Source organism: Solea solea, chromosome 15 (assembly GCF_958295425.1).
Source record: "Solea solea chromosome 15, fSolSol10.1, whole genome shotgun sequence".
Lineage (NCBI taxonomy): Eukaryota > Metazoa > Chordata > Actinopteri > Pleuronectiformes > Soleidae > Solea > Solea solea.
In genome coordinates this window covers 2,517,107-2,529,161 of record NC_081148.1, presented here as the reverse complement: position 1 = coordinate 2,529,161, position 12,055 = coordinate 2,517,107, and the positions used below count along the sequence as shown (strand labels likewise).

Below are 12,055 nucleotides of genomic sequence, written 5' to 3'. Positions count from 1 at the left end.
ATTTGGATCATTTGTGAGTGTGTGTGTGTTCATCACCTTCTGCTCAGTGACATAAATGATGATGATGAACATGGTGGTGATGATGATGACATCATCTGCAGCTACTGCCTGCTCTAAATCCACATTGTTTTAGTAACCAAGCAAAAAAATTGCTTCATTTTATAAAATAAAATACACATCACGTGCAGAACAAAACATGTTTTTACGATAACAGCGTGTTTGGTGCTTTGAGATGAGGAATGGCTCCGCCCACATCAACATAATAAAAAAGTAAACAAATGAAGAAGAAGGAAAGGACAAGCAAGAGAGAGGAGGGAGAACCTTTCTGGTTTAGTTCTTTCATGCACACTACCGCCCCCTACTGGAATGGAGTGTGAGGTCACGTTGAGACGCTTGATCGTACAAACCCGATAAACGAGGTGGAAAAATACGACAGTAAATGTGGAATATTTATGCGTGTGTGTGTGTGTGAACTCTGATGTTTTTGTTCTGTGTATATTTGAAAACTAATAAAACTGAAGTCATTAAAAAGAAGTCAGCAGCAAACACACACCCAGTGGGCACATGGTGAGTCAGATAATCCTCCATAATCCAGCAATATAAGACGGATCATGAAGAGGTTCAGGATTCATTAACACACCCACACACAGGAAGCTCCGCCCTCATTAACATAATAACATCATACACAGTGAACACACATATATACAACATTTTTATAACCTTATACATTTAACTTAGTGATATATGAATGGCACTGTGTGTGTGTGTGTGTGTGTGTGTGTCATTGTCACTCAGCAGCAGCTCGTCCTTCGATGCTCTGACAAAACAAATGTTCAGACACTTCCATTTCCCGTTAAGTCTGTCGTTGCCTTAGAAACCGGTGGTGTCCACTTACACCGAGGCGGGGTGGGGGGGGTGTATGAACTTCAGTGTGATGACAGAATGAACTCACTGGCTGACACACACACACACACGAGAAGTCATGATGAAATGAATATATAATATAGATAATTATGATTATTAGTTTCTAAAAGCTAAGATGAACCTGAACAACACAAGTAAAGACCTGAGGTCATGACCTTGTATTTCTTGCCTCTGTAGCGAGATTGTTTGGAAAGTTTTGGCCACCTCAGCAACAGCAGCTCATTGGTTGGCGGAGTTGTCGGACTGTGGTGGGTTGACGGAGTTGTCGGACTGTGGACGGTTGACGGAGTTGTCGGACTATGCTCGGTTGGCGGAGTTGTCGGACTGCGGTCGGTTGGCGGAGTTGTCGGACTGTGGTTGGTGGACCAAAGTCAGCAGATTGACATGACTTGACACAGTTGTCAACTCATCAGTTGATGAAGCTGGCAGACTGTGGTCAGTTGATGAAGTCGGCGGACAGGGTGTGACTACAGCGCTCAGAACGCACCTTGAGCTCGTGGTAGCACTGGACAAAGCTGTGGTAGATGAAGGTGATTGGCAGCGCGAGCAACACGATGCCACTGACCACGCAGAGGCCGCCCAACACACGACCCGCCACCGTCACGGGATACATGTCACCATAGCCCACTGTCGTCATGGAGATGATGACCCACCAGCAGGCAGCGGGAATGCTGGCGTAGTCCTGGTTTCCGTTCTCCAGGTCCAGCCCGTGCTCCAGCAGTTGGGCTAGCGCACTGAATATTGCCATGGCAACACAGATAAAGACCAGCAGCATCACCATCTCGCGGTAGCAGCGCCGCAGCGTCAGGCCAAGCGTCTGCAGGCCCAGGAAGTGACGCGCCAGCTTTATCACCCAGAAGATCCGCATAATGCGCAAGACTCGCAGTGTAACACCAGCGCGCTGCAGCTGGGAGTTTTCCCCCGTCAGGCTCGTCACGGTAACAGACACGTAGTATGGCGTGATCACCAACAGGTCGATAATGTTCAGAGGTCGACAGACAAACTCACACTTATCACGGGACACAAGGAAACGGATGATACACTCGGCCGTGAACCAACCAATGCAGACCGCTTCGATGACCCTGCAGGAGAGAGAGGGAACCCAGGACCAATCACAACAAAGCAACTTATCAACGAGCCAACCAGATGCAAGGCATAAACTGACATGTTTTACCTGTGCTGGTCCAGTGTCTCCGCAGACATCCAGTCCGGTAAGGTGCTGGCGCACAACATCACCATGGAAACCACCACAAAGAGCACCGACACTGAGGCGAGGATCTGTGCTGCCACTGATGACGTGGGTTCCTCAAACGTTCTCCTCATCCTCTCCAGCCAACGGCTCTGGGGCTCGTTAGTGCTCCGTGGCGCCTCCTCCGGGAAAAAGTGGACAAAGCAGTCAGACATGCGGTCGTCGAGGCGGCGCTGGCAGCAGGGCTGCAGGTCGGCGCTCTCCAGGCCCCAGTACAGCATCTCATTGTAGAATGACAGCTCACACATGTGCGGCACGAAGCGGAGCTTTCCGTGCTGCAGGTACAACATGATGAAGCTGAAGGCCTCCGAGTGCCGGTCGAAGAAAAACTCGTTGCTGTCGCGGTCGTAGTCGTCGCACAGTTCCAGCAGTTCAGTCTCCGACGCGCAGCGATGCAGGCGACTGAGTCGACTGAGCGGGAGTCGCTTCATCGTCTCTGACGAGAGTGAAAACCTGCGACCGCCAACATTCAGCGTGCAGCAAGTGTTGCCGAACTTCATCTTCGCTTAAGTCAAAAACTGATCCCGAACTTCTTCTAAACTGATCCCGAACTTCTTCTAAACTGATCCCGAACTTTGTCTTCGTTTGAGACAAAAACTGATCCTGAACTTCATCCAAACTGATCCCAAACTCCGTCTTCTCTTCAGTCAAAAACTGATCGTTGTTGATTGTTTCTGTTGACGATCGGCGCCATCAGGGTTTTTCTTTTGTCCGTAATTGTTGAATCAGTTTCTCGATGAAACGTTGTTAAGTGTCGAGTTCTCTTTCAGCGTCTGTGGAACATCAGAGGCTTTGTCTTCATTTCAAACGCCAACTGTTTCCGTTTCATCCTCTCATCGGGAACGTCTGAGAAGAAATAAAAGAAACGACAGTGAAGCTCACACACACACACACACACACACACACACTCACTCACACACTCACTCACTCACACACACACACACACACTCACTCACTCGCTCACTCACACACACGCACACACTTTAAAACTCACCACTAACGAGTCTCAGATGATCGTCTTCACACTGAAACCAGACAACGTGAATCTCATCAGAGTGAAGAGCAGCTTCTCTCCTCTCCTCTTCTTTCCTCTTCTCTTCTCTTCGCTCCTCTCCTCTTCTTTCCTCTTCTCTTCTTTCCTTTCCTCTCCTCTTCTTTCCTCTTCTCTTCTCTCCTCTTCTCTTCCTCTGATTCTTTTTCTTCACTTGATGTTAATTTCAGGTGAAAACCAGTGAAACAGCACCCTCTGCTGGATCACCTCTGTCCTTCACCACATTTATTCATTTTTGTGTATGTATATGTATATATATATATTTATATGTGTTGTTTGTATGTATGTATACATACATAGATACAAACATACATATTTATATATAGCATGGGTCATTTACGTTTGTATTTTTATACTTTTTTAGATTTTTGTTTTTATTTTATCTTTATTTTTAGCTTATTTTATTCTATTCTATATTTTATGGTGTTTGGTACCTGGGGTGTTTCTCTTTCCAGTCTCCTGTAAAGTGTGACTCTAATCTTAACAGTGCTGTGTGTTGATGTTGGAGCTGTTAATTTCCCCGAGGGAACCTCCCAAAGGGATCAATAAAGTCGTCTGTCTGTCTGTCTGTCTGTCTGTCTCTACGATGCTGGCTTCCATTCATACATTCATTCATTCATTGTCTAGTGCTTTATCCTCCACATGAGGGTCACAGGGAGCTGGAGTCTCTCCCAGCTGGCATAGGGTGAAAGGTCACGCCCTGGACAGGTCACCTGTTTTTGGACTTTGGGAGGAACCTGGAGAACCCACATACACACCTCAGTCTAGTTAGCAACGATATATGTATCTAAGCTAGTTAGCAAATAGCTATATAGTTAGCAACGATATATGTATCTAAGCTAGTTAGCAACTATGTAGCTATCTAAGCTAGTTAGCAAGTATCTAGTAAGCAATTTATACATGTATCTAAGATAGTTAGCAACCATGTATCTATCTAAGCTAGTTAGTAACTAACTAGTTGGCAACTATATATATATATATATATGTATATATATATAGCAACTATCTACCTAAGGTAATTAGTAACATCTATCTAAGCTAGTTAGTAACTAACTAGTTGGCAACTACATATATATATATATATATGTATATATATATAGCAACTATCTACCTAAGGTAATTAGTAACATCTATCTAAGCTAGTTAGTAACTAACTAGTTGGCAACTATATATATATATATATATATATATATATATATATACATATAGCAACTATCTACCTAAGGTAATTAGTAAATTCTATCTAAGCTAGTTAGCCAACTATGTACCTAAGCTATTTACCAACTAACTAAACTATGGAGTAGCTTTTTTTCTCAGCATATAAGCAACCATCAACTCTAAGCTAGTTAGCACATACAGTATGTATGTTTATAATCAAAAGGATCAAAAGTGAAGAACTTTCCATTCTCACATCTTCGTAACTTTATTTACAGAACAAACAACAAACAACAACATGTCTGACACAACAACACAAAAAACATCACAGTATGTCCAGCAGCTGCTGTTACCATGGCAACAGAGCAGCTGAGTGAGCGACATCGCAGCCAGACCTGAGTCTGCGCCTGAACACAGGCCACGCTCTCATTGGACGATGCGTGTGGTGGTCAGTGAGGTAGGTGTGGTCGAGCCATGGGGCGTCACAGGAAGTGGGCGTCTCGATTGGCTCGGCGGGAGCGGAAACGGATCTCAGAGAGTTTAGAGTTGATGCCAGAGCCGATGACTCCTTTCTTAGCGAGAGGAAACCGAGCCAAGATGGCGTCTGCGGAGGAAAGGGAGAGAGAGAGACAGTCAGAGTGACAGCAGATTAAAGGGACAGTCTGTAACTGTGTCGACCTACTGAAGATGGCGTTGATCTTGTGCGGGTCAAGCGCGCTCCGCTGTGGGTGGAAGGCGGGCCGGCGACTCCGCCCACCTCTCAGGTTACTGTTCATCAGTGTGTTCATATCAAACACACCCAGCAGCAGTGTCCGAGCCATGGCCGTGGGAGACTGCGCCTGATTGGCCGCCTGCCACGAGCGTAGATCGCAGAGGACGCCGGAGCCTGGATACACCTCCACCTGACTCACCTGGACAGGACAGGTGGATGATGTCATCATCATGATGTCACAGAGGTCAGAGTGATCCAGATTACGCGTGTCCTCACCTGCCCAGGTACGTCTCCAGCCGTGCACTGGCTCTCGGAGCAGCTCCTCCTCAGTTCTTCCATGTCAGTCTGGCTGCAGAGTGGTGCCTCCTCACCCATGTGACTGGCCACGCCCACGTCCCCTCCTCCAGGCTCCTCCTCGTCCCAAGACAGCTCGCCGCTGAGCTCCTCCTGCAGCTGCTGCACCTGCGCCTGAGGGCTGAACTCTGCGTCCTGATTGGCTGCCGAGTGGTGCTGATACGGGGCGTAACTGTCACTCCCGCCCGTTGCCATGGAGACGGGGTGGTGACTGTTCATCTGGCCTAAGGTCTGCCACATGGTAGACAGCAGCGCAGGGATTTCTGGGAGATAAAAACAGAAAGAGGAGTTGACCTGTGCACCTGTTCTGCTCTGTGATTGGTGGCCCGTGGTCACGTGACTCACCGTGGACCAGCATGCTCTTCAGTCTCTGGTTGTCAGCTGACAGCTCGGCTCGCTCTCGCTCCAGCTCTCGGACCCTGGACCTCAGGAAGTGGAGCTCAGAGATGTGTGATGACATCAGAGCTCCTGTCTCAACTGACTCCACCTTCACCACCTGATCCACAGAGGCGATAACACTGTTCACATTCACACTACACAGGAGTACACGTATTTACATGTGTATATGTACATTATACACGTATATACATGTGTATATGTACATTATACACGTATATACATGTAAATGTACATTATACACATATATGTGCACATGTACATTTATTTATATGTTTATTTTGGTCATGTCAGTTAGATCAATCATCATCACACATCATCTTAGTGTAGTTCACACAATACACATAATTGAAAGGAAGAGCGGGAGAAGCAAAAGCTTATCTAGTCCCGCCCCCATTACCCACAGAATAATTATTTTCATCGTACAATACTCTGTCGATCGCATTCAGTGACCAGCTTAGCAATTCCATCTTGGATGAATTGCTTCTCCGTAGTGGCTGGATTCACAGGGGCAGCTAAATACTTCTCACTTGTCTCTGCCGTCTCCACACAGTGTCTGCTGATTTCTGTCTCTGACCTTTCTCATACTTTCTTCCTGGGCCTTTCTGTATCGATTAATAGTCATATCTACATACTTCTTTTTAAATACACTCTGTTTTGCTGATTTTTTGTCTCCTCATCCAGATTGTTCCAGTGTCTGACACCCGTGACCAATACGGTAAAGGATTTTAATGTAGTTCTTACCCTTCTCTGCCTGAACATCATGTTCCCTCTTAGATTGTGTCCCGCCCCTCTGGTCAGGAATAATATCTGTATATTGTGAGGCAGGCTTTTGTTGGCAACCCTGTAAATCATCTGTACTGTGCGGTAATTTATTAAGTCATATAGTTTGAGTATTTTTGATTTGATAAATAATTGATTTGTATGTTCTCTGTAATTGGCATTAAGTAGGATTCTCAAGGCTCTTTTTTGGAGTATAAACAGGGGATAAGTAGTGGTTTTATAAGTGTGTCCCCAAACCTCTGTACAGTATTACAGGTGTGGAGAGACTAGTGCGCAGTACAACAAGTATAGTGCCTTCTGATTTAGTGGTTTTTGTGCCTTCCAAAGTATGGACACACTCCTGGCCAGCTTACCTTTTAAGTGTTTGGTGTGTGGCTTCCAACTTAACATGTCATCAATAATCACTCCCAGTACTTTGTTCTCACTAACCCTTTCAATGTCCACTCCATTAACTTGTTTGTTAATACTAGTCTTACAGCCTTTTTTCCCATACAGCATATATTTAGTTTTCTCTAAATTTAGTGATAGTTTATTTATATTAAACCACACATGAAGCTTGGCCATTTCATTATTGACTGTTCCCACTAATTGGTTCAAGTCATCCCCAGAACAGAAAATATTAGTGTCATCTGTGAAAAGAATTAATTTCAGAATGTTGGATACCTTGCATATGTCATTAATCTATAGTATAAACAGTTTTGTACCCAGCACTGACCCTTGTGGGACCCCACAAACTATGTCCAAGCAAGTCGATGTGTTATCGCCCATCTTAACGTATTGAGATCTGTTGTGAAGATAGCTCTTGACCCATTCCAGTACTATGCCTCTAATACCATATCTCTCCAGTTTAGCTATCAAGATATCATAGTTGATGGTGTCAAATGCTTTTTTTAGATCTATGAAAATTCCTATTGAATGTAATTTCTGGTCAACAGCATCAGTAATGGTTTCCACAGACTCAGTTAAAGCTAGAGCCGTCGAGTGGTTTCTTCTGAATCCATATTGGCTATCGTATAGCAGATTGTGTTTGTTAATGAAGTTGTCTAGCCTATCGTTAAATAGTTTCTCCAGAATTTTTGACAGTTGTGGTAGAATTGAGACTGGTCTGTAATTAGTAAATTTGTGTATGTCCCCACGTATATACATGTGTATATGTACATTATACACGTATATACATGTGCATATGTACATTATACATGTATGTGTATATGTACATTATACACGTATATATACATGTGTATATGTACATTATACACGTATATATACATGTGTATATGTACATTATACACGTATATATACATGTGTATATCTACATTATACATGTATATACATGTGTATATGGACATTATACATGTGTATATGTACATTATACACGTGTATACATGTGCATATGTACATGTTTACGCATATATAAATGTGTATATGTACATTATACACGTATATGTGTACATGTACATTATACACATATATACATGTGTATATGGACATTATACATGTGTATATGTACATTATACATGTATATATGGACATTATAAATGTGCATATGTAAATGTATACACTTATATACATGTGTATATGTACATTATACACGTATATGTGTATATGTACATTATACATGTATATGTGTACATGTACATTATACACGTATATGCATGTGTATATGGACATTATAAATGTGCATATGTACATGTATACACTTATATACATGTGTACATGTACATTATACATGTGTATATGGACATTATATGCAAATGCATATGTATATACGTGTATATGTACATTATACACGTATATACATGTGTATATGTACATATACACATATGTGTACATGTGCATTATACACGTATATACATATGCATATGTACATGTATACACCTATATAAATGTGTATATGTACATTATACACGTATACACATGTGTATATGGACATTATACACGTATATGTGTACATGTACATTATACACGTATACACATGTGTATATGGACATTATACACGTATATACATGTGTATATGTACATTATACACGTATATGTGTACATGTACATTATACATGTATATACATGTGTATATGTACATTATACACGTATATACATGTGTATATGTACATTATACACGTATATACATGTGTATATGGACATTATACATGTATATACATGTGTATATGGACATTATACACGTATATACATTTGTATATGGACATCATACATGTGTATATGTACATTATACATGTATATACATGTGCATATGGACAATATACACGTATATACATGTGTATATGTACATTATACACGTATATACATGTGTATATGGACATTATACACGTATATACATGTGTATATGGACATTATACATGTATATGGACATTATACATGTGTATATGGACATTATACACGTATATACAGTCCTGTGCAAAAGTTTTAGGCCATCATTAGATTTGTTGTTTTAGCAATGCTATAACGACAATAGAGGATAATTATTTCTATTTCACTTTACTGGAACACATCCAGAAAATATGTATGCAGTTTTTTGTTGTTTAAAAAAAAAAATTTCCTCTAGTATGTCAAGTATTTAGCGTGATCTACCCTTACACTAGAACAATAACACAGCTCTGTTAATACTGGAGAGGAACCTTCATTAATGTTACTGGTCAATCCTGTGTTTGTCCTACTATTTCATTGAAAGAAATATCTGCTGTAAAAAACCCTCTATTACGCCAGGTTTATTCAAGACATGCTTGAGCATGACATACACATGTTGCATGAGTTCAACTCATTGAGTCGCATCACTTCATTCCCAATTCCAATGGTCACAGAATTTGACAGACAGAAAAACAACAGAGCTGGTGGTGCCTGAAACGTTTGCACAGTACTGTACATGTGTATATGTACAGTTAGGCCCAGAAATATTTGGACAGTGACACGTTTTGGTATTTTAGCTGTTTACGAAAACATATATAATCAATATGGGCTTAAAGTGCAGACTCTCAGCTGTAATTTGAGAGTATTCACATCCAAATTGGAGCAAGGGTTTAGGAATTACAGCTCTTTAATACGTAGCCGCCTCTTTTCAAGGGACCAAAAGTAATTGGACAATTGACTCAGAAGGCTGCAAAAAAAATAACAATAACAATGGGCTCTTCCCTCGTTAACCTGTCATCAATTAAGCAGTTAGCATTTGACGTTTGCATTTGGAAGCTGTTGCTGTGAACACAAAACATGCGGTCAAAGGGGCTCTCAATGGAGGTGAAACAGACCATCCTGAGACAAAGAAGAAATCCATCAGAGAGATAGCAGAAATGTTAGGAGTGGCCAAATCAACAGTTTGGTACATTCTGAGAAAAAAAGAGTGCGCTGGTGAGCTTGGGAACTCAAAAAGGCCTGGACGTCCACGGAACACAACAGTGGTCGATGATCGCAGAATCCTTTCCATGGTGAAGAAAAACCCCTTCATTACATCCACTCAAGTGAAGAACACTCTCCAGGAAGTAGGTGTATCAGTATCTAAGTCGACCATAAAGAGAAGACTTCATGAGAGTAAATACAAAGGATTCACCACAAGGTGCAAACCATTAATCAGCCTCAAAAATAGAAAGGCCAGAAATGACTTTGCCAAAAAACACCTGAAGAAGCCAGCCCAGTTCTGGAACAGCATTCTTTGGACAGATGAGACTAAGATCATGTACCAGAATGATGGGAAGAAGAAAGTTTGGAGAAGAATTGGAACAGCTCATGATCCAAAGCACACCACATCTTCTGTGAAACATGGTGGAGGCAGTGTGATGGCATGGGCATGCATGGCTTCCAATGTGTTTATTGATGATGTGACAAAAGACAGAAGCAGCCGGATGAATTCTGAAGTGTATAGGGATATACTTTCTGCTCAGATTCAGCCAAATGCAGCAAAGTTGATCGGACGGCGCTTCACAGTACAGATGGACAATGATCCAAAACATACTGCAAGAGCAACCCAGGAAGCAAAGAAGTGGAATATTCTGCATGAAATGCATGCTCAACCCAATCGAGCATGCATTTCACTTGATCAAGACAAAACTTAAGGCAGAAAGACCCACAAACAAGCAACAACTGAAGACAGCTGCAGTAAAGGCCTGGCAAAGCGTCACAAAGGAGGAATCCCAGTGTTTGGTGATGTCCATGGGTTCCAGACTTCAGGCAGTCATTGCCTGCAAAGGATTCTCAACAAAATATTGAAAAGTAACATTTTACTTAGGGTTATGTTTATTTGTCCAATTACTTTTGAGCCCCTGAAATGAGGAGCGTTTGTATAAAAATTGTTACAATTCCTACATGTTTTATCATATAGTTTTGTTCAACCTCTTGAATTAAACCTTAAAGTCTGCACTTCAATTCTGTTGTAGTTGTTTCATTTCAAATCCAATGTGGAGGCAAGCAGAGCCCAATTCATGAGGATTGTGTCACAATATTTCTGGGCCTAACTGTATGTGTGTGTGTGTGTGTGTGTACGAATTTCCAGAAAAAGGAGGGAAAATTTAAGTTAAGTTTAATTAAGTAAAAAGAAAATCAGATATCATGCACAAATACATATACGTGTATATATATAGATATATATCTATATCTATATATAGATAGATATATATATATATATACATGTATATACACATACATGCATATATACTCGTTAAGGGTTGCAATTTCCTACATTTTATACAGTATATACATACACATACATATGCATGTACATAAATGTGTACACACACGTATATATACATAAATACACATACACACATACGTACATGTATATCTATGCACAAAAATAAATATATATACATGTACGTATATATGTACATATATAGACAATAGATAGTAGTATACTTATACATTATATACAAACCAAGTATAAATTAATATACATATATATACACACATATGTGTGTATATATATGTATATGTATATATATATACATATATATATATATATACATACTTTTATTTTTTATTTAATTTAATTACTTTTTTTCTCCCACAGGACATGAATTAAAGGCGCAGATCAAAGTCAGAAGCGCGAGACACTCGTTAGTGAATGTAAACAAACACAGGCGGATATTCCCGGGTAAAATCTCGTGTTCATGGATAATAATAACAATAATAACAATAATAATGATAATAATAATAATAATGCCTTTCATGAGATTTATGAGAAATTCCTATTTTAGACATAAACATAATGTACATTATTCATGTTTGTATTGATGTCGCCCTGCAGACGCCGTAAAACCCGCTTCCTCTCACCGTTGGTCCGGTCCCGGTGCCGGTGCCGCCGTGAGTCCGCTGGTGCAGGACACAGTTTTCTGGGCGGTCCGTCATCTGGACTCAAAGCGGGACTCGAATAATCCGACACTGAAAACACACACACAAAGAAAAAAACCCAAGTTTATTTAAATTCATAAAAAAT

At 41.1% G+C, this 12,055-nt stretch overlaps 2 protein-coding genes across 2 annotated transcripts; both read right to left on the bottom strand.

The window, feature by feature from the left end:
- Nucleotides 1–159: 159 nt before the first annotated feature.
- LOC131473563 (potassium voltage-gated channel subfamily G member 3-like) lies at nt 160–3,010 on the bottom strand. Its single transcript, XM_058650841.1, has 2 exons — nt 2,099–3,010; nt 160–2,006 (listed from the first exon to the last, which is right to left on the bottom strand). Exons 1-2 carry the CDS (start codon nt 2,671–2,673, stop codon nt 1,361–1,363), a joined length of 1,221 nt encoding a protein of 406 aa, XP_058506824.1. The 5' UTR covers nt 2,674–3,010; the 3' UTR covers nt 160–1,360.
- A 1,612-nt stretch (nt 3,011–4,622) lies between these two features.
- Nucleotides 4,623–12,023, bottom strand: LOC131474404 (uncharacterized). The gene is made up of 5 exons (XM_058652243.1): nt 11,893–12,023; nt 5,791–5,941; nt 5,368–5,708; nt 5,062–5,290; nt 4,623–4,983 (listed from the first exon to the last, which is right to left on the bottom strand). Exons 1-5 carry the CDS (start codon nt 11,965–11,967, stop codon nt 4,862–4,864), a joined length of 918 nt encoding a protein of 305 aa, XP_058508226.1. The 5' UTR covers nt 11,968–12,023; the 3' UTR covers nt 4,623–4,861.
- Nucleotides 12,024–12,055: the final 32 nt, after the last annotated feature.